General features: G+C 39.9%; 1 protein-coding gene across 1 annotated transcript in view; it reads left to right on the top strand.

The window, feature by feature from the left end:
• The window catches only part of ZDHHC15 (zinc finger DHHC-type palmitoyltransferase 15), a 236292-nt gene that overhangs the window by 81684 nt on the left and 130685 nt on the right, over nt 1–23923 (top strand). The window contains exon 4 of the mRNA XM_010592707.3: nt 8459–8579. Within this exon, the coding sequence (XP_010591009.1) occupies nt 8459–8579 (121 nt within the window). The remainder of the gene's footprint in view (nt 1–8458; nt 8580–23923) is intronic.

Below are 23923 nucleotides of genomic sequence, written 5' to 3'. Positions count from 1 at the left end.
GGCAGCTTCCCATCTACCGATTTGGCACAGACCATCAAAAAGCAGTGTAAATGGCACATGTGGCCAGGTGATCTGGAGAAATGAAAGGAAGGTAGAGAGAGACAAGAAACCAAGAAAAAAAATGCCCTGATGGAGCCCACTGAGGTGGTAGTGCAGACCAGGGAAGCAGCTCCCCAGCTGAGCAGTGTGGCTTGCTCGTCCAGAAGGAGTGGAGGTGATACATTGCACCAGCTGGGTGAAAGAAAGGAAAGGAAGGAGGTGAGAGAGAAGAAACAAAAAGTAGGCAAAACAACAATAAAAATGGCACTGAAGGAGCAAGCCGAAGGGGAGGAGTATGGGGTCAATCCAAGCAGTAAATAGCCGGCTTCTCTCTGGCTGAGTGATTGTAACCCACTGGAAAGTGGTGGAGGCCACACAGAGGGAAGAATGGTGGCAGCTGGGAAAGTGTGTATCCTTGGTTACTGGGTGTTCTGTCTCCTGCTGGGAACTCTGTGAAGTTGCCTTCCTGTACTCCCTGTCTGCCATTCTTGGTGGCTGGGGGTCCAAGATGGTGAGTCCATGCCACATGAGCTGTTAGGGGACCTTCACTTCATAGTTCTCCTCGTTCTCTGTCAGTTTCTTATTCCATTTGGTGCTTGTTTGAGTTCTTTGTCCCTTCATTTGATGTTCAGAGTTCCAGGATTGACATTTGTATCTGTTTTAGTTAGTTTTTTGGGTGTTTGCTATAGAGGGATGACATGATGCGTCTGTCTATAGTGCCATGTTGGCTCTGCCTCATCTGTCTTGTGATTTCTGATTGCTGCTTCCATGGGTGTTGATTGTGGATCCAAGTAAAATGAAATCCTTGAGAACTTCAGTCTTTTCTCCGTTTATCATGATGTTCCTTATTAGTCCAGTCATGAGGATTTTTGTTTTCTTGCTTGAGTCACACCTTTTATCTTACAAGGATAAAAGGAGATAGAAGTGAGCAGAGAAGAGAGGGATCTTACTACCACCAAGAAAGAAGAGCCTGGAGCAGAGCGTGTCCTTTGAACCTGGTGTCCCTGCACTGACAACCTCCTAGTCCCAGGGGAAGACTGATGCCAAAACACATGGAGATCTCCAAGGATTGCTGGGCCCACAGATGTTGAAGGAAGACAAAGACCTTCTCTCAGAGCCAACAGAGAGAAAGCCTTCCCCTAGAGCCGGCACTCTGAATTCAGACTTCTAACTTCCTAAACTGTGAGAAAATAAATTTCTGTTATAGTAGCACTAGATAACTAAGACAGTTGTTTATATTTAAATTATCTTAACTAATTTATTAATTTGTTTTAATCTTTTTTTTAATTTATTTTGGTGTTGTTGAGAATATACATAGCGAAACATACACCAATTTAGCAGTTTCTACATGTACAGTTCAGTGACAATAATTACATTCTTCAAGTTGTGCAAACATTCTCACCCTCCCTTTCTCCCCATAAACTCACTGCCCCCTAAGCTTCTTATCTAATCTTTTGAATTGCTGTTGTCAATTTGATCCCACAGAGATAATTCTTAAAAGAGTATAATGCTCAAGCCTCACATTTTTTACTAGTTAATCTAAACTATTGTTTGATTTTAAGAAGACTTCAGGGGATATTTTTGATTTAAGGTTTAAAGATTATCTCAGGGCAATAGTTTCCAGAGTTCAACCAGCATCCATGGCTCCAGAGAATTTGAAATTCTTTTCTTCAGTTCCCCCTTTTTTGATCAGGATCCCCCTATAGAATCCTTGATCAAAATGTTCAGTTGTCTTCCTTTTTATTAAGGTATAACATTTTTTTTATAGCATATGTACTGTAGTCCCAGAATCATGCTGTAAATTGTACAATTTGGTGAATCTTCACCTATATATAAACCCATGTAATCCACCATCCAGATTAAGATTTTGAACATTTCTAGCACCTCAGAAATCTCCTTCATATCTCTTCTGAATCAAACTCCCCTCAGAAAAGAAAATTCAGAGATAACTGCTAATTGGAAATCTATTACCGTAGATTAGTTTTGCTTGTTTTTAAACTCCATAAAAACAAATCATAGTGTGCACTGTTCTGTGTAATCCTTCACCCAACATAATGCTTTTCAGAGTCATCAATGTTGATGCATGTTTAAGTAATTAATTTCCTTTTATTGATGTTAGTTACTCCCACTTGCCCATTTTATGAATATACCACAGTTGCCTTATTAATTCACTCATTGAAGGACACTTGTGTTCTTGCCATCTTTTCTATTACAAATAAAGCTTCTATGATCATTCTTTTACATGTCCTTTTACACACACACACTCATATTTCTCTTGGGTATACAAGTAGGAATGGAATTCCTGGGTCGTAGTACGTAGACGTATATTTAGCTTAAGTAGATAATATCAAACAATTCTCCAAAGGGATTGTATACATTTACACTCCAATGACGATCTTCTGTTCATCAAAATGCATTATTAAGGAAGAAAAAAGACAAGCCACAGATTGGGATAAAATATTCAAAATACATGTATCTAACAAAGGACTAGTATCCAAAATTTTAAAATGATTCCTATCAAAACATATAAGGAATTCCCAAAAATCTATACAAAAAAGACAGACAATCCATCCAATTCTTTTTAAAAATTGTTCTTTTCCATTATAACAGTTTTTTTTTTTAGATATTTATTTTTGAGCCAATCTGTTATTTAGCTGAAAAGTGATCTCCAGGAGTGGTTTCAGTTCAAAGTTCAAAAGGTATCTCAGAGCAATAGTCTAGGGGGTTCCTCTAGTCTCTACCATTCCAGTAAGTCTGGCCTTTTTTAAAGAATTTGAGTTTTGTTCTACAACTTTCTCCCATTCTATCTGGGACCATCTATTTTGTCCCTGGTTAGATGGTCAGTAGTGGTAGCCGGGCACCATCTAGTTCTTCTGGCCTCAAGATAGATAAGGCTATGACTTGTGTAGGCAATTAGTCCTATAGACTAGTTTCTTCTTTGAGTGTTTGGTTTCCTTCTTTCTCTTTTGGAGGAGTAGAAACCAATAATTGTATCTTAGATGGCTGTTCATAAGCTTTTTAAAAAAAATAATTTTTATTGTGCTTTAAGTGAAAGTTTACAAATCAAGTCAGTCTCTCACATATAAACTTATATACACCTTACTACATACTCCCACTTACTCTCCCCCTAATGAGTTTTTTTTTTTTTTAATGAGTTAGCCCACTCCCTCCTTCCAATCTCTCCTTTCATGACCGTTTTGCCAGTTTCTAATCCCTTCTTCCCTCCCATCTCCCCTCCAGACAGGAGATGCCAACATAGTCCGAAGTAGCTCACTCCTCCTCAGCATCTCTCTCCAACCCGTTGTCCAGTCCAAGCCATGTCTGATGAGTTGGCTTCGGGAATGGTTCCTGTCCTGGGCCAACAGAAGGTTTGGGGACCATGACCGCTGGGATTCTTCTAGTCTTCGTCAGACCATTAAGTCCGGTCTTTTTATGAGAATTTGGGGTCTGCATCCCACTGTTCTCCTGCTCCCTCAGGGGTTCTCTGTTGTGCTCCCTGTCAGGGCAGTCATCGGTTGTGGCCGGGCACCATCTAGTTCTTCTGGTCTCAGGATAATGTAGTCTCTAGTCCATGTAGCCCTTTCTGTCTCTTGGGCTCATAATTACCTTGTGACCTTTGTGTTCTTCATTCTCCTTTGATCCAGGTGGGTTGAGACTCATTGATGCATCTTAGATGGCTGCTTGCTAGCGTTTAAGATGTTCATAAGCTTTTAAGACCCCAAATGTTACTTGCCAAACTAGGATGTAGAACATAAACTTTATGGGCTATGTTGTGCCAATTGACCAAGTTGTTCCATGATACTATAGTCCTAAGCCTTCAAACCCCTTTGAACCAATCCTGAAAGGTGTTGGTTTATGTCTGGGAAGTATTTGTGACTGTGCTCCCTATGTGCTTTATTATATATATGAATATATATTTAGCACATAAAAACATGTATATGCACATGCCTACAGATACACCTATATATGCACTTGTATATATACATGTATACCTTCCTGTACACATATATGCATACATATCTACTCATGTAACCACTCACGTATTTTTTGGTTGTTATTGCTGTTGTTTCAGAATTGCATATGTTGTAGCATGTACCAATAACGTTCCTTATTCTTGTGTATTTCTTAGTGTCATCATTAACCTTGGTCAAATTGTGCACACTTCGCCCATATTCAGTATTGCCTTCCCCATCACCAGAAATAACACGTGTGTCATGGATTGAATTGTGTCCCCCCAAAAATGTGTGTATCCAGTTTGGCTGGGCCATGATCTCTGGTATTGTCTGATTTTCCTGTATGTTGTAAATCCTGCCTCTGTGATGTTAACGAGGGGATATGTGGCAGTTGTGTTAGTGGGGCAGGACTCAGTCTACAAGATTGGATTGTGTCTTGAGGGAATCTCTTGTGATATAAAAGAAAGAAGCGAGCAGAGAGACAGGGGGACCCCGTACCACCAAGAAAGCAGCACCAGGAGCAGAGCACGTCCTTTGGACACGGAGTCCTTGTGCCTGAGAAGCTCCTCGACCAGGGGAAGATTGAGGACAAGGACCTTCCTCCAGAGCTGACAGAAAAAGAAAGCCTTCCCCCTGGAGCAGACGCCCTGAATTTGGACTTGTGACCTACTAGACTGTGAGAGAATAAATTTCTCTTTGTTAAAGCCATCCACTTATGGTATTTTTGTTATAGCAGTACTAGATGACTAAGACAATGTGTCTTCTGTCTAAAGAATGATTCCTCCTCCCTCCACCTCCATCCCTGGTAAACACCAAAGAACATTGATTTCTGTATGGATACTTATTGTTATCAGTTGAATTGTGTTCCCTTAAAATATGTGTTGTAAATCCTAACCTCTACGCCTATGGTTATAATCTCATTTGGGAATGGGTTGTTCATCAAAATTAGTGTAGGATGTATCTTAAGTCAATCTCTTTTGAGATAAAAAAGAGATTAAACGAGCATGTGGAAAGCAGAGATGGGGGAGAGATGCCAAGCCACATGAAGATTGCCCAGGAGCAGAAGCTCAAAAAGAGGCAAGGACCTTCCTCCAGAGCTGACAGAGAGACAAGCCTTCCCCTAGAGCTGGCACCCTGAATTTGGACTTATAGCCTCCTAAACTGAGAAATACACTTCTGTTTGTTAAAGCTACCTGTTTGTGGTATTTCTGTTATAGCAGCACTAGATAACTAAGACACCTATTTTTGTCTTTTTATAAAAGTGGAATCATACAATATTTGTCTTTTTCTGATTGACTTATTTACATCAGCGTAAGGTCCTCCAGATTCATCTGTGTTGTGTTTCATGAACTCATCATGATTCTTTATAGCTGCATAGTATTCCATTGTATGTATGCACCACATTTCGTTTATCCATTCATCCATGGATAGGTATTTAGGTTGTTTCCATCTCTTTGCTATTGTGAATAATGCTGCAATGAACATAGGGGTGTATATGTCAATTTGTATCACTGCTATTAGATCTCTAGGGTATATACCTAGGAGTGGGATTGCTGGATCATAGGGTATTTCTATTTCTCACTTTTTGAGGCAGTGCCATACTGTTTTTCATAGTGGCTGTACCATTTTACAATCTCACCAGCAGTGGATAAGGGTTCCAATCTGCCCATAACCTTCCCAGCGTTTGTTGTTTTCTGTTTTTTTAATCAGTGCCATTTTTGCAAGGTTGAGATGGTATCTCATTGTAGTTTTGATTTGAATCTCTCTAATGGTTACTAGGAAACCCTGGTAGCATAGTGGTTAAGAGCTGTGGCAGCTGACCAAAAGGCGCTCCTTGGAAACTCTATGGGTCAGTTCTACTCTGTCTTATAGGGTTGCTGTGAGTTAGAATTGACTCTATGGCAACGGATTTGGTTTTGGGTTTTTAATGGTTACTAATTGTGAGCATCTTTTTATGTGTTTGTTGGCCACTTAAATATCCTCTTTGAAGAAGTGTCTGTTCATGCCCTTGCCCATTTTTCAATTGGATTATTTGTTGTTGAGTTGTTGAAGTTTTCTATATATGTTAGAGATTAGGCCTTTATCAGATATGTCATTCCTGAAGATTTTTTTTTTATAGGTGCTCTTTTTACTCTTTTGATAAAGCCTCTTCATGAGCACAATGTATATTTAATTTTTAGCAGGTCCCAGCTATCTAACTTGTCTTCTGTTGCTCATGCATCCCATTATAACAGTTTTAAATGTACAATTCAGTGACATTAATTACAATCACAAAGTTGTGCAACAATCACCATTATCTATTTCCAAAATTTTCATCACTCCAAACAAACTCAGTACCCATTAAGCAACATTCCTCCATTTCCCCCTCTCCCCAGTCCCTGGTAGCCAATAATCTGTGTTTGTCTTACAATCCCATATGAATTTGAAGATTGCCTTTTCCATTTTTCCAAAAAAGGCTGTTGAGATTTTAATAGCAATTGTACTGAATCTGTAGATTGTTTTGGTTAGTATTTCCATCTTAACAATATTAAATCTCCCAATCCATGAACGTAGATGTCTTTCCATTTATTTAGGTCCACTTTTTCTTTTTTAATGAACATGAGACTTGAATAGGCATTTCACAAGAGGATATCCAAATGGCTAATAAACTAATGGAAAGGAGCTTAATATCATTAGTAATCAGGGGAGTGCAAATTAAAATCATAAGATACCACTGTGCACCCACCAAAGTATTTAAAATTTAAAAGATTAGCAATATCAGATATTTTTAAATGATAAAAAATTGGACATCTAAAAGAGGCTTTTAATTGCTTGTTATTATCTTGCACTTTTGCACTAATCTTATGAAGTAAATACTACTTCTTCTATTTTACAGATGAAGAAACTAGGCCTAAGTGATTTTTCCAAAGTGATTTTCTAACTATTAGGTGGCAGAGATGAAGTTTAAACCCAGAAATTCTGACTACAGATCCTCCTGCTTTTCACCTCTGCCTACCCTTCTGCCCATGCAGAAGAAAGCCTCCAGGTCTGCATTACTAATCCTTTGGCATATCTTTTGCAAGATTAGAAAAGTGTGACAACAAGTTCTATCCCACAAACAAACCAACTGCCATCGAGCCGATTGTGACCCATAGTGAGCCTATAGGACAGAGTAGAACTGCCCTGTCTTGGTTATCTACTGCTGCTATAACAGAAATACCACAAGTAGATGGCTTTAACAAACAGAAGTTTATTCTCTTATAGTCTAGTAGGCTAGAAGTCCAAATTCAGGGCACCAGCTCCAGTGGAAGACTCTCTCTGTCGACTCTGGGGGAAGGTTCTTGACATCAGTCTTCACTTGGTCTAGGAGTTTCTCTGCACAGGACCCCCAGGTCAAAAGGACACACTCTGCTCCCAGTGCTGCTTTCTTGGTGGTATGAGGTCCCCATGTCTCTTTGCTCACTTATCTCTTGTATATCTACAAAGAGATTGCCTTAAAACACAACCTAATCTTGTAGATTGAGTCCTGTCTCATTAACATAAAACCCACTAATCATTGACATAACTGCCTGTAATCCTACCCCATTAACATCATAAAGGTAGGATTTACAACACATAGGAAAATCATATCAGACGACAACATGGTAGACAGTCACGCAATACTGGGAATCATGGCCTAGCCAAGTTGACACATATTTTTGAGGGGGCACAATTCAATCCATGACATGCCCCATAGGGTTTCCAAGGCTGTAAATCTTTATGGAAGCAGACTGCCACATCTTTTTCCCTACCAAACTAAAAATTACTGAAATAGTAATAATATCCAAATTTCTACTCATTTGCAAGATTAGAATATGCAGACAATGTTATAAGCAGTCACATCCAGCTCCTCTAAGAGTATCATCAGTATCACTTATGAACCATACTTACCACTTAATAACAAGACATGGTTAACCATCCACAGTGTAGGTGATATCATATGGCATAAGGGAGGGGAACCAAACCCATTGACATCGAGTTGATTCTGACTCATAGCGACCCTATAGGACAGAGTAGAACTGACCCATAGGGTTTCCAAAGAGCAGCTGGTGGATTCAAACTGTCGACCTTTTGGTTAGCAGCCTAACTCTTAACTGCTTCACCACCAGTGCTCCAGGGAAGGGGAAAGGGCACATGAATTACAGTCAGATGAACTGGGTTTGGGAACCAGCTCTGGTACTTACTAGTTGAGTGAGTACAATCTTGGACAAGGTACTTAATCTCTCTGTTATTTTCCTGTTTTATGAAATAAATATAATACCAATGTCATAGAGTTATGGGGATTGAGATAATTAGCCAGAGAAAATAATAAGCCAGAATGGTACCTGGGCCTAAAGGGTAGGTAATTATTATTTCCATTTAAATAGTTCTTGTTGTTGTTATTGTTACTGTTAATCTTTTCTGTGAAGCTTGGAAAATAAAGTTTTGTCTGTTACTTCTGCTTCCAGTTTCACTTGTCTTATACAGACAAGGAACGCTATGAAAATGAAGAGAGACCTGAGGTACAGAAGCAGATGCTTTTCGATATGGCCAAGAAGCTACCAGTTTACACAAGAACCGGGAGTGGAGGTCAGTTCATCTAAGTTTAGCTAGAAAAGGAGAGACAACACAGCAAGAATGCCACAAAGGCTAAGTCATATATGTTCTTAGGCTTGCCCCTTTTTTTTCTCCCATCTTCTGAAAACCACCATGGATTTTTTCCCCACCATTTTATAAAAATTTCAGACATATCAAAGTTGAAAGAATTGTATAATGAACATGTGTATACCTACCACTGTAGTCTACCATTAATATTTTACTATATTGCTTTATCATATAGAGATGAGCCACAATAAAAAATAGGCTTGTAGAGGGCTGTAAAAAAAACAGCTCTCATTAATTAATTGACATTACCCAGTGGCATTTACAAGCTTTTTTTTTACTTACATAGTGGTCAGGTCACAGAATAATGGCGTAAGGTTCATCTTGGGGCGGTCTCCCTCAGACCTCTGTCTCAGGGTGAGTTGACACAGGAAATCTCTTCTGTACATATAGGCTTCAAGTTTACCCTGCAGGCAAAAGACTACAAAGCAAAAGGGTCTAGGGATTCATACCTCAAAGTGGGTGGGAATAGGGCAGGGGTGTGAGAGGAAGGGGTCTTTGTTCAGCTGCATCTGGCTTGACCATTCTGTTGCCAAGCTTTGTTCAAACTCAGAAATCCTGGAAGTCCTTTGACCATGGGTATATGAACAGAAAGAACATTTCTTCCCCTACTAGCTACAAGATTAATTACTTTAGTACAATTAAGTAGTCATAGAGACAGAAAGTTACTGTGGGTTTGGAACAGGGAGGAAGCTTTCTCTGACAGGCAGAGGAGACTGAGAAGGAGAGAGAGGGACTCAATTTGGACCCTCCTTATCAGAGAATGCTTTGAGCCCAAGGCACTGGGTATCAGAGAATGCTTTGAGCCCAAGACCTCAGCTTAGGCAGCCTGCATGGGAATATTAAAGGCAGACCATCCTACCAACACACATATCTGTCCATATATCCATCCCTCTCTGCATCATCCATCAGGGTGTCTTATTTTTTTAATTAAAATTTTTATTAATAAATGTTAATAAAATAAAATTTTTCACAGCTGCACTAAATACAAATTAAACATACATTTAATAATTTCCATTTTCTTCCTCTTTTATTATGCTTTAGATGAAGGTTTACAGAACAAATTACTTTCTAATTAAACAACTAATACACAAACTGTTTTGCGACATTGGTTGCCAAACCCACAACATCTCAACACTCTCCCCTTCTTGATCTTAGGCTCCCCGTTTCCATTCGTCCAGCTATCCTGTCCCTTCCTGCCTTCTTGTCCTTGCCCCTGGGCTGGTGTGCCAATTTAGTCTCATATAAGTGGTTGAGCTACGTTTATTTTTGTTTGTTTTATGAACCTATCTAATCTTTGGCTGAAGGGTGAACCTCAGGAGTGACTTCAGTCCTGAGTTAAAGGGCTGTCCAGGGGCCATATTCTCGGGGTTTCTCCAATCTCTTCAGATCAGTAAGTCTGATCGTTTTTTGTGAGTTAGAATATTGTTCTACATTTTTCCCCAAATCTATCTGGTACCCTCTATTGTGATCCATGTTAGAGCAGTCGATGGAAGTAGCCGGGCACCATCTAGTTGTGCTGGACTCAGTCAGGTGGAGGCTGTGATAGTTGTGGTCCGTTAGTCCTTTGGACTAATCTTTCCCTTGTATCTTTGGTTTTCTTCATTCTCCCTTGCTCCAGACAGGGTGAGACCAGTGGAGTATCTTAGATGGTCGCTCACAGGCTTCTAAGTCCTCAGATGCTACTCACCAAAGTAGAATTTAGAACACTTTCTTTATAAACTGTTATGCCAATTGAGCTAGATGCCCCCCAAGATCATGGTCCCCAGCCCACAGCCCAGTAACTCAGTCCCTATAGGAGTTTGTATGTGTCTATGAAGCTTCCATGACCTTGCCTTGGTCAAGTTGTGCTGACTTCCCCAGAATTGTGTACTGTCTTGCCCTTCACCACAGTTGCCACTTATCTATTGTCTAGTTAGTGTTTTTCCCTCCCTATCCCCCCAAAAAACCAAAACCAAACCCACTGGCATTGAGTCGACTCCGACTCATAGCGACCCTATAGGTCAGAGTAGAACTGCCCCATAGAGTTTCCAAGGAGCGCCTGGTGGATTTGAACTGTTGACCTCTTGGTTAGCAGCCGTAGCACTTAACCACTACGCCACCAGGATTTCCCTCCCTACCCCACCCCTCCCTAAAACATTAACCATTACCATCAAGTCAATTCTGACTCATAGAGACCATATAGAAAAAAGTAGAACAGCCCCATAGGGTTTCCAAGAAGTGGCTAGTGGATTTGCACTGCCAGCCTCTTGGTTGGCAGCCTGAGCCCTTAACAACTGTGCCACCAGGGCCCCCCTCCCCTCCCTAGTAACCATCAAAGATTCTTTCTTTCTGTACATAAGCCTTTTGATGAGTTTTTATAATAGTGGTCTCATACAGTATTTGTATTTTTGTGACTGACTTATTTCACTCAGCATAATCCCTTCCAGATTCATCTATCTTGTGAGGTGTTTCCCAGATCCATCATTGTTCTTTATTGTTGTGTAGTATTCCATTGCGTGTATGTATCATAATTTGTTTATCCATTTATCTGTTGATGGGCACTTAGGTTGTTTACAACTTTTTGCTGTTGTGACTAACACTGAAATGAACATGGGTGTACATATGTCTGTCATTTGATGACTCTTATTTCTCTAGGATATATTCCTAGGGGTGGGATTGCTGGATCATATGGTATTTCTATTTCTAGCTTTTTAAGGAAGCGCCATATAGTTTTCCAAAATGGTAGGACCACTTTACGTCCTACCAGCACTGCGTAAGAGTTCCAATCTCCCCACAGCCTCTCCAACATTTGTTATTTTCTGGGTTTTTTTTTTTTTATTATTTGTGCCAGTAATGTCGGGGTGGGATGGTATCTGATTGTAGTTTTAACTGGATTTCTCTAATGGCTAGTGATCCTGAGCGTTTCCTCATGTATCTGTTAGCCACCTGAATGTCTTCTTTAGTGAAGTGTCTGTTCATATCCTGTAATAGGGTTATTTATCTTTTTGTTGTAGAGCTGTTGGGTTTTCCTATACATTTCAGAGATTAGACCTTTGTCTGATTTGTAACAGCCAAAAATTTTTTCCCAATCTTTAGGTTTTTTTACTCTTTTGGTGAAGTCTTTTGATGAGTATAAGTGTTTGACTTTTAGGAGCTCCCAGTTATCTAGCTTATCTTCTGGCATTTGTGTATTGTTAGTTATGGTTTGTATCCTTTTTATGCTGCATATTAGGGCCTGTAGCATTGACCTTATTTTTTCATTTATGAGCTTTATAGTTTTTGGTTTTATATTTGGGCCCTCGATCCATTTTGAATTAGTTTTTGTCTGTGGTGTTAGTTGTGGGTTCTGTTTCATTTTTTTGTAGATGGACATCCAGTTTTGCTAGCACCATCTATTAAAAAGACTGTCTTTTCCCCATTTAATGGATTTGGACCTTTGTTGAAGACTGTAGGTGGATGGATTTACATCTGGATTCTAGATTCTGTTCCATTGCTCAATGCTCCTTGTACCAGTACCAGATGTTTTGACTACCATAGCTGTGTAGTAGGTTCTGAGGTCAGGTAGTGTGAGGCATCCTACTTTATTCTTCTTCATAATGTTTTACTTATATGGGGCCTCTTTCCTTTCCATATAAAGTTAATGATTAGTTTTTCCATCTCATTAAAGAATGCTGTTGCATTTGGATCGAGATTGCATTTTATTTGTAGATTGCTTTGGGTAGAATTGACATTTTCACAATGTTGAGTCTGCCAATCCATGAGCATGGTATAGTTTTTCCATTTATGTTTTCTTTTTTGATTTCTTGCAGTAGTGTGTTGTAGTTTTCTTTGTATAAGTCTTTTATGTCCCTGTTTAGATTCAAAAAAAAATTTTTTTTTAGATTTATTCCTATTTTATTATTATTTATTGTAATAAATGGTACTGTTTTCCTGATTTCCTTTTCATAGTTTTCTTTGTTGGTGTATAGGAATTCAACTGATTTATGTATGTTTACCTTGTATCCTGGAAACCCTGGTAGCCTAGTGGTTAAGTGCTATGGCTGGTAACCAAAAGGTCGGCAGTTCAAATCTGCCAGGCACTCCTTGGAAACCCTATGGGACAGTTCTACACTGTCCTATAGGGTCACTATGAATTGGAATCGACTTGAAAGCAGTGGGTTTGGTTTTTTGGTTTTGGTACCTTGTATCCTGCTACTCTGCTGAATCTTTCTATTAGTTCCAGTAGTTTTCTTGTGGAGTCTTTAGGGTTCTCTGTGTATAATATATCATTCTGCGAAGACATAGCTTTACTTCTTTCTTACCAATTTGGATACTCTTTATTTCTTTTTCTTGCCTTATTGCTCTAGCTAGGACTTCCAACACAATGTTAAATAGTAGAGGTGATAAAGGATGGCCTTGTCTTGTTCTTGTTCTCAGAAGGAATGTTTTCAGCTTCTTTCCATTGAGAATAATGTTGACTGTTGGTTTTGTATAGATGCCCTTTATTATGTTGAAGAATTTCCCTTTTGTACCTAGTTTATTGAGAGTTCTTATCAGGAATGAGTGTTGGACTTTATCGAATGACTTTTCTGTGTCGACTGAGATGATTATGTGATTCTTTTCTTTTGTTCCATTCATGTGGTGGATTACGTTGACTGATTTTCTAATGATGAACCATCTTTGCATGCCAGGTATAAATTCCGGTATATGTGGTGTATTTTTTTTATATGATGCTGAATTTATTGGCTAGAATTTTGTTGAGAATTTTTGCATCTATATTCATAAAGGATATTAGTCTGTAATTTTCTTTTTTTGTGGTGTCTTTGCCTGATTTTGGTATCAGGGTTATGCTGGCTTCATAGAATGAACTTGGAAGTATCCCTTCCTTTTCTATGATCTGAAAGAGTTTGAGTAGTACTGGTATGGGCTCTTCTTTGAATGTTTGGTAGAATTTTCCAGTAAATCCATCTGGCCCAGGGCTGTTTTTTGTCGGAAGTTTTTTTTACTTCCGTTTCAATGTCTTCTCTTGTTATGAGTCTGTTCAGATTTTCTACCTCAGTTTGTGTTAGTTTATGTAGGTAGTGTGTTCCTAGAAATTTGTCGATTTCTCCTAGTTTTTCAAATTTGTTGGACTATAGTTTTTCATAGTACTCTGTTATGATTCTTTTTATTTCAGTTGGGTCTGTTTTAATGTCCCCCATTTCGTTCCTTTTTGGGGGTTACTTGCGTTCACTCCTGTTTTTCTTTTGTCAGTTTGGCCAGTGGTTTGTTGATTTTATTGATTCTTTCAAAGAATCAACTTCTGGATTTGTTGATTCTATTTTTCTATTCTTTATTTAATTTCTGCTCCAATCTTTATTATTTCATTTTTTCTGGTAGCTGTGGGCTTCTTTTGCTGTTCTCTTTCTTTTTTTAATTTCTCATACAAAAATTTTACACATTGTTTTGTGACATTAGTTGCAGTCCTCACAATGTAACAGCACACTCTCCCTTTCTACCCTATGTTCCCTGTGTCCATTCAACCAGTTTCTGTCCCTTCCTGCCTTCTCATCCTGCCTCTGGACAGGAGCTGCCCATTTGGTCTCATGTATCTGATTGAACTAAGAAGCACACTCCTCATGTGTATTATTTTTTGTTTTATACTCCTGTCTAATCTTTTTTTTTTTTTTTTTTTTTATAATCTTTGTCTGAAGAGTGGGCTTTGGGAATGGTTTCAGTTCTGGGTTAACAGAGGGTCCAGGGGCCACAGTTTCGAGGGTTCCTCCAGCCTCTGTCAGACCATTAAGTTTTGTCTTTTTATGTGAGTTTGAGTTCTGCTCCACACTTTTCTCCTTCTTCATCCAGTACTCTCTGTTGTGTTCCCTGTCAGGGAGGTGGCCAGGTACCATCTAGTTCTTCTGGTCTCAGACTGATGGAGTCTCTGGTTTACCTGGTCCTTTAGTCTCTTGGGCTAATATTTTCCTTGTGTCTTTGTTTTTCTTCATTCTCCTTTGCTCCAAGCTGGTTGGGACCAACTGATACATCTTAGATGGCTGGTGTCAAGCCACTCACCAAAGTGGGATGCATAACATGTTCTTAATAAACTTTATTATGCAAGTTGATCTAGATGTCCCCCAAAACTATGGTTCCCAGGCCATAGCCCCAGCTACTCTGTCCCTCAAAATGTTTGGATGTGTCCAGGAAACTTGTTAGCTTTTGCTTTGGCCCAGTTGTGCTGACTTCTCCTGTATTGTGTGTTGTCCTTCCCTTCAACAAAGTTGATCCTTGTCTTCTGTGTAGTTAGTGAATTTCCCTCACCTGCCCTCCCCACCCTCGTAACCATCAAAGAATGATTTTTTCTGTGTTTAAACCTTTTCTTGAGTTCTTATAATAATAGTCTCATATGTTTGCCCTTTTGTGACTAATTTCACTCAGCATAATGCCCTCCAGATTCATCCACGTTGTGAGATGTTTTGCAGATTCATCATTGTTCTTTATCGTTACATGGTATTTCATTGTGTGTATGCACCATAATTTGTTTATCCTTTCGCCTGTTGATGGGCACCAGGTTGCTTCCATCTTTCTGCCATTGTAAATAGTGCTGTAGTGAACATGGGTGTACATATGTCTGTTCATGTGACAGTTCTTATTTCTCTAGGATATATTCCTAGGAGTGGGATTGCTGGATTGTATGGTATTTCTATTTCTAGCTTTTTAAGGAAGCATTGAATCATTTCCCAAAGCGGCCATACCATTTTACATTCCTGCCAGCAGTGCATAAGTGTTCCAGTCTCTCCACAACCTCTCCAACTTGCATTATTTTGTGTTTTTTTGGATTTGTACCAGTCTTGTTGGGGTGAGATGGTATCTCATTTTAGTTTTGATTTGCATTTCCCTAATGGGAACATTTCCTCATGTATCTGTTAGCCACCTGAATGTCTTCTTTGGTGAAGTGTCTCCTCATATCTTTGCCCATTTTTAATTGGATTATTTGTCTTTTTGTTGTTGAAGTGTTGCAATATCTTGTAGATTTTAGAAATTAGACCATTATCAGATATGTCATAGCCAAAAATTTTTTCCCAGTCTGTATGTTCTCTTTTTACTCTCATGGTGAAGTATTTTGATAAGCATAATTGTTTAATTTTTAGAAGATCCCACCTTATCTTCTGGAATTTGTGCATTGTTAATTATGGTTTGTATATGACTTATGCCATGTATTAGGGCTCCTAGTGCTGTCCCTATTTTGTCTTCCATGATCTTTATCATCTTAGATTTTACATATAGGTCTTTGATCCATTGTGACATAGTTTTGTGTATAGTGTTATATGTGGGTACTGTTCCATTTTTTTTTGCAGCTGGATATCCAGTTATGCCAGCACCATTTGTTAAAGAGACTGTGTTTTCCCCATTTAATGGACTTTGGGCCTTTGTCAAATATCAACTACTTGTAAGTGGACAGACTTACATCTGGGTTCTCAATTCTGTTCCATTGGTCTATGCATGTGTTGTTACAACAGTACCTGGCTGTTTTGACTACTGTGGCAGTATAATAGGTTCTAAAATCAGGTAGTGTGAGGCGTCCCACTTTGTTCTTCTTCCATAATGCTTTACCTCTCCAGGGCCTCTTCCCTTCCCACATGAAGTTTCCATTTCATTAAAATATGCTATTGGAATTTGGATCGGGATTGCATTGTGTCTGTAGATGGCTTTGGGTATGATTGACAGTTTCACAATGCTGAGTCTTCTTATCCATGAGCATGGAATGTTTTTCCACTTATGTAGGTCCGTTTTGGTTCCTTGCAGTTATGTTTTGTAGTATTTTTTTAATTAATTTTTATTAAGCTTCAAGTGAACATTTACCATTCCAATCAGTCTGTCACATGTAGGTTTACATACATCTTACTCCCTTCTCCCACTTGCTCTCCCCCTATTGAGTCAGCCCTTTCAGTCTCTCGTTTCGTGCCAATTTTGCCATCTTCCCTCTCTCTCTATCTTCCCATCCCCCCTCCAGTCAAGAGTTGCCAACACACTCTCCAGTGTCCACCTGATTTAATTAGCTCACTCTTCATCAGCATCTCTCTCCCCCTCACTGACCAGTCATTTTCATGCCTGATGATTTGTCTTCAGGGATGGTTCCTGTCCTGTGCCATCAGAAGTTCTGGGGAGCATTGTCTCTGGGATTCCTCTAGTTGCAGTCATACCATTAGGTATGGTCTTTTTATGAGAATTTGGGGTCTGTATCCCATTGGTCTCCTGCTCCCTCAGGAGTTGTCTGTTGTGCTCCCTGACAGGGCAGACATCGATTGTGGCCAGGCACCAACTAGTTCTTCTGGTCTCAGGATAATGTAGGTCTCTGGTTCATGTGGCCCTTTCTGTCTCTTGGGTTCTTAATTGTCGTGTGACCTTGGTGTTCTTCCTTTGCCTTTGCTCCAGGTGGGTTGAGACCAATTGATGTATCTTTAGATGGGCGCTTGTTGGCATTTAGGACCCCAGGCGCCACAATTCAAAGTGGGATGCAGAATGTTTTCATAATAGAATTATTTTGCCCATTGACTTAGAAGTCTCCTCAAACCAAGTTCCCCAGACCCCAGCCCCTGCTCCGCTGACCTTTGAAGCTTTCATTTTATCCCGGAAACCTCTTTGCTTTTAGTCCAGTCCAATTAGGCTGACCTTCCTTGTATTGAGTGTTGTCTTTCCCTTCACCCAAAGCAGTTCTTATCTACAGATTGATCAATAAAAAGCCCTCTCCCTCCCTCCCTCCCCGCTTTGTAACCACAAAAGTATGTGTTCTTCTCCGTTTTTTCTATTTCTCAAGATCTTATAATAGTGGTCTTATACAATATTTGTCCTTTTGCAACTGACTCATTTCCCTCAGCATAATGCCTTCCAGATTCCTCCATGTTATGAAATGTTTCAGAGATTCGTCACTGTTCTTTATCGATGCGTAGTATTCCACTGTGTGAATATACCACAATTTATTTACCCATTCATCCGTTGACGGACATCTTGGTTGCTTCCAGCTTTTTGCTATTGTAAACAGAGCTGCAATAAACATGGGTGTGCATATATCTGTTTGTGTGAAGGCTCTTGTATCTCTAGGGTATATTCCGAGGAGTGGGATTTCTGGGTTGTATGGTAGTTCTATTTCTAACTGTTTAAGATAACGCCAGATGGATTTCCAAAGTGGTTGTACCATTTTACAATCCCACCAGCAGTGTATGAGAGTTCCAATCTCTCCGCAGCCTCTCCAACATTTATTATTTTGTGTTTTTTGGATTAATGCCAGTCTAGTTGGTGTGAGATGGAATCTCATCGTAGTTTTAATTTGCATTTCTCTAATGGCTAATGATCGAGAGCATTTTCCCTTGTATCTGTTGGCTGCCTGAATATCTTCTTTAGTGAAATGTGTGTTCATATCCTTTGCCCACTTCTTGATTGGGTTGTTTGTCTTTTTGTGGTTGAGTTTTGACAGAATCATGTAGATTTTAGAGATCAGGCGCTGGTCTGAGATGTCATAGCTGAATATTCTTTCCCAGTCTGTAGGTGGTCTTTTTACTCTTTTGGTGAAGTCTTTAGATGAGCGTAGGTGTTTGATTTTTAGGAGCTCCCAGTTATCTGGTTTCTCTTCATCATTTTTGGTAATGTTTTGTATTCTGTTTATGCCCTGTATTAGGGCTCCTAGGGTTGATCCTATTTTTTCTTCCATGATCTTTATCGTTTTAGTCTTTATGTTTAGGTCTTTGATCCACTTGGAGTTAGATTTTGCGCATGGTGTGAGGTATGGGTCCTGTTTCATTCTTTTGCAAATGGATATCCAGTTATGCCAGCACCATTTGTTAAAAAGACTATCATTTCCCCAATTGACTGACACTGGTCCTTTGTCAAATATCAGCTGCTCATACGTGGATGGATTTATATCTGGGTTCTCAATTCTGTTCCATTGGTCTATGTGCCTGTTGTTCTACGTACCAGGCTGTTTTGACTACTGTAGCTGTATAATAGGTTCTGAAATCAGGTAGAGTGAGGCCTCCCACTTTCTTCTTCTTTTTCAGTAATGCTTTGCTTATCCGGGGCTTCTTTCCCTTCCATATGAAATTAGTGATTTGTTTCTCTATCCCCTTAAAATATGACGTTGGTATTTGGATTGGAAGTGCGTTATATGTATAGATGGCTTTTGGTAGAATAGACATTTTTACTATGTTAAGTCTTCCTATCCATGAGCAGGGTATGTTTTTCCACTTAAGTATGTCCTTTTGAATTTCTTGTAGCAGAGTTTTATAGTTTTCTTTGTATAGGTCTTTTACATCCTTGGTAATATTTATTCCTAAGTATTTTATCTTCTTGGGGGCTACTGTGAATGGTATTGATTTGGTTATTTCCTCTTCGGTGTTCTTTTTGTTGATGTAGAGGAATCCAAGTGATTTTTGTATGTTTATTTTATAACCTGAGACTCTTCCAAACTCTTCTGTTAGTTTCACTAGTTTTCTGGAGGATTCCTTAGGGTTTTCCATGTATACGATCATGTCATCTGCAAATAGTGATAGCTTTACTTCCCCCTTACCAATCTGGATACCCTTTATTTCTTTGTCTAGCCTAATTGCCCTGGCTAGGACTTCAAGTACGATGTTGAATAAGAGCGGTGATAAAGGGCATCCTTGTCTGGTTCCCGTTCTCAAGGGAAATGCTTTCAGGTTCTCTCCATTTAGAGTGATAATGGCTGTTGGCTTTGTATGTTGAGGAATTTTCCTTCAATTCCTATTTTGGTAAGAGTTTTTATCATAAATGGGTGTTGAACTTTGTCAAATGCCTTTTCTGCATCTATTGATAAGATCATGTGGTTTTTATCTTTTGTTTTATTTATTTGATGGATTACATTAATGGTTTTACTGATATTAAACCAGCCTTGCGTATTACAGCCTTGCATACCTGGTATAAATCCCACTTGATCAGGGTGAATTATTTTTTTGATGTGTTGTTGGATTCTGTTGGCTAGAATTTTGTTGAGGATTTTTGCATCCATGTTCATGAGGGATATAGGTCTAAAATTTTCTTTTTTTGTAATGTCTTTACCTGGTTTTGGTATCAGGGAGATGGTAGCTTCATAGAATGAGTTGGGTAGTATTCCGCTTTTTCTATGCTTTGAAATACCTTCAATAGTAATGGTGTTAAGTCTTCTCTGAAGGTTTGGTAGAACTCTGCAGTGAAGCCGTCCGGGCCAGGACTTTTTTTTGTTGGAAGTTTTTTGATTACCGTTTCAATCTCTATTTTTTGTTATGGGTCTATTTAGTTGTTCTACTTCTGAATGTGTTAGTTTAGGTAGGTAGTATAGTTCCAAGAATTTATCCATTTCTTCTAGGTTTTCAAATTTGTTAGAGTACAATTTTACGTAGTAATCTGAAATGATTCTTTTAATTTCATTTGGCTCTGTTGTGATGTGGTCCTTCTCGTTTCTTATTCGGGTTATTTGTTTCCTTTCCTGTTTTTCTTTAGACAGTCTAGCCAATGGTTTATCAATTTTGTTAATTTTTTCAAAGAACCAGCTTTTGGCTTTGTTAATTCTTTCAATTGTTTTTCTGTTCTCTAATTCATTTAGTTCAGCTCTAATTTTTATTATTTGTTTTCTTCTGGTGCCTGATGGGTTCTTTTGTTGCTCACTTTCTATTTGTTCAAGTTGTCGGGACAGTTCTCTGATTTTGGCTCTTTCTTCTTTTTGTATGTGTGCATTAATCGATATAAATTGGCCTCTGAGCACTGCTTTTGCTGTGTCCCAGAGGTTTTGTTAGGAAGTATTTTCATTCTCGTTGCTTTCCAAGAATTTCCTTATTCCCTCCTTGATGTCTTCTATAACCCAGTCTTTTTTCAGGAGGGTATTGTTCATTTTCCAAGTATTTGATTTCTTTTCCCTAGTTTTTCTGTTATGGATTTCTAGCTTCATTGCCTTGTGGTCTGAGAAGATGCTTCGTAATATTTTGATGTTTTGGATTCTGCAAAGATTTGTTTTATGACCTAATATGTGGTCTATTCTAGAGAATGTTCCATGTGCACTAGGAAAAAAAGTATATTTTGCAGCAGTTGGGTGGAGAGTTCTGTATAAGTCAATGAGGTCAAGTTGGTTGATTGTTGTAAGTAGGTCTTCCGTGTCTCTATTGAGCTTCTTACTGGATGTCCTGTCCTTCTCCGAAAGTGGTGTGTTGAAGTCTCCTACTATAAATGTGGAGGTGTCTATCTCACTTTTCAATTCTGTTAAAATTTGATTTATGTATCTTGCAGCCCTGTCATTAGGTGCGTAAATATTTAATATGCTTATGTCTTCCTGATCAATTGTCGCTTTTATCATTATACAGTGTCCTTCTTTATCCTTTGTGGTGGATTTAAGTCTAAAGTCTATTTTGTCAGAAATTAATATTGCTACTTCTTTTTTGCTTATTGTTTGCTTGATATATTTTTTTCCATCCTTTGAGTTTTAGTTTGTTTGTGTCTCTAAGTCTAAGGTGTGTCTCTTGTAGGCAGCATATAGATGGATCGTGTTTCTTTATCCAGTCCGTGACTCTCGGTCTCTTTATTGGTGCATTTAGTCCATTTACATTCAGCGTAATTGTAGATAAATAAGTTTTTAGTGCTGTCATTTTGATGCCTTTTCATGTGTGTTGTTGGCCATTTCATTTTTCCACATGCTTTTTTGTGCTGAGACGTTTTTCTTAGTAGCTTGTGAGATCCTCATTTTCATAATGTTTAACTTTGTGTTTGTTGAGTTGTTACGTTTTTCTTGGCTTTTTTCTTGAGTTATGGAATTGATATTCCTTTTTGTGGTTACCTTGTTATTTACCCCTATTTTTCTAAGTAAAAACCTAACTTGTATCGTTCTGTATCGCCTTGTATCACTCTCCATCTTGCAGTTCAATGCCTCCTATATTTAGTCCCTCTTTTTGATTATTGTGATCGTTTATCTATTGATTTCCATCATTTCCTGTTATGTGTATTATTTTGTTTATTTATTTATTTTTTAGAATTAATCTTAATTTGTTTGTTTTTGTGCTTTCCCTATTTGAGTTGCGTTGATATCGGGACGTTCTGTTTTGTGACCTTGTATTGTGCTGGTACCTGATATTATTGGTCATCAGGCCAAACAATCTCCTTTAGCATTTCTTGCAGTCTTGGTTTAGTTTTTGCAAATTCTCTAAACTTGTGTTTATCTGTAAATATCTTAATTTCTCCTTCATATTTCAGAGAGAGTTTTGCTGGATATATGATCCTTGATTGGCAGTTTTTCTCCTTCAGTGCTCTGTATACGTCGTCCCATTCCCTTCTTGCCTGCATGGTTTCTGCTGAGTAGTCTGAACTTATTCTTATTGATTCTCCCTTGAAGGAAACCTTTCTTTTCTCCCTGGCTGCTTTTAAAATTTTCTGTTTGTCTTTGGTTTTGGCAAGTTTGATGATAATATGTCTTGGTGTTTTTCTTTTTGGATCAATCTTAAATGGGGTTCAATGAGCCTCTTGGATACATATCCTTTCGTCTTTCATGATGTCAGGGAAGTTTTGTGTCAGGAGTTCTTCAACTATTTTCTCTGTGTTTTCTGTCCCCCCTCCCTGTTCTGGGACTCCAATCACTCGCAAGTTTTCCTTCTTGATAGAGTCCCACATGATTCTTAGGGTTTCTTCATTTTTTTTAATTCTTTTATCTGATTTTTTTTCAGCTATGTTGGTGTTGATTCCCTGGTCCTCCAGATGTCCCAGTCTGCATTCTAATTGCTCGAGTCTGCTCCTCTGACTTCCTATTGCGTTGTCTAATTCTGTAATTTTATTGTTAATCTTTTGGATTTCTACATGCTGTCTCTCTATGGATTCTTGCAACTTATTAATTTTTCCACTATGTTCTTGAATAATCTTTTTGAGTTCTTCAACAGTTTTATCAGTGTGTTCCTTGGCTTTTTCTGCATTTATCCTAATTTCATTTGTGATATCTTTAAGCATTCTGTAAATTAGTTTTTTTATATTCTGTATCTGATAATTCCAGGATTGTATCTTCATTTGGGAAAGATTTTGATTCTTTTGTTTGGGGGGTTGGAGAAGCTGTCATGGTCTGTTTCTTTATGTTGTTTGATATGGACTGCTGTCTCCGAGCCATCACTGGGAAACTAGATTTTCCAGGTAATCAGCTAAAAAAAATGCAATCAGATCCCTATCTGAATTCTCCCTCTGGCTCCGGGTATTCGGATGTTAATGGAGCCGGCTGGGGAGGGTGGGGGAGGGATCAGAGAGCTAGGAGTGTAGCACCACAGAATATAGAGCTGATCCCCGCGTTCACGCTCCGCCCCTGTCCACCAAAATCCGGGCGGGACGGCTCCCCAGCTGGGACACTACTCTCCCCGCTCCGAGACCAGTCACTTCCTCCCGGGGACTTCTCCCTCCGGTGCACGGCACCGCTCTCGTGAACTGGGTGGGCGTCTCCCGCACAAACGGGTGGGCCCGCCCCCAGGGTCTATTCAGGAGAATATAATTGGACCCCGTGCTCACGCCCCGCCCGCTTTCGCCAAAATCCCAGTGGGACGGCTCCCCGGCTGGGGCGCTGCTTTCCCTACTCGGAGACCAGTCACTTCCTCCTGGGGACTTCTCCCTCCGGTGCGCCGCACCCCTCGCGCGAATGGGTGGGCGTCACCCGCATGACCAGGTGGGCCCGCCCCCTGGGTCAATTCTGGGGAATATAATTGGACCCCGCGCTCACGCCCCGCCCGCTTTCGCCAAAATCCCAGCAGGACGGCTCCCCGGCTGGGACGCTGCTCTCCCCGCTCCAAGACCTGTCACTTCCTCCCGGGGACTTCTCCCTCCGGTGCGTTGGTCCACACGCGAGAACTGGGTGGGCGTCCCCCCGCACGAATGTGTGTGCCCCGCCCCGGGGTCGCTTTAGGGAAATATAGCTGCCCCCCCCGCTCGCGCCCCGCGCGCTTCCCGCCAAAGTCCCGGCGGGACGGCTCCCCGGCTAGGACGCTGCTCTCCCTGCTCCAAGATGAGTCACTGCCTCCTGGGTGCTTCTCCCTCCGGCTGCGCCGCTATGCCACCCGCGCCAACCAGCTAGACTTCCTCCCGGGATGGGTTCGGGGGCGTAGGGCTGGGCCCCTTGTCTGTGCCATCTGCCCCCCTGGGCTCTGCCCCAGATCGGGCTCCGAAGGTCACCTGCCTGGTACACTGGCTCCTAGTTCTGAAAACGGTAGCTGTCTGCCCGTATTTGTTCGTTTTCCGTCTCTAAGTCTGTGCTTGTTGTTCAGAGTTCGTAGATTGTTACATATGTGATCAATTCACTTGTTTTTCCGAGTCTTTGTTGCAAGAGGGATCCG

The sequence above is a fragment of the Loxodonta africana genome, chromosome X, assembly GCF_030014295.1.
Source record: "Loxodonta africana isolate mLoxAfr1 chromosome X, mLoxAfr1.hap2, whole genome shotgun sequence".
Lineage (NCBI taxonomy): Eukaryota > Metazoa > Chordata > Mammalia > Proboscidea > Elephantidae > Loxodonta > Loxodonta africana.
This window is presented reverse-complemented; position numbering and strand designations above follow the sequence as displayed.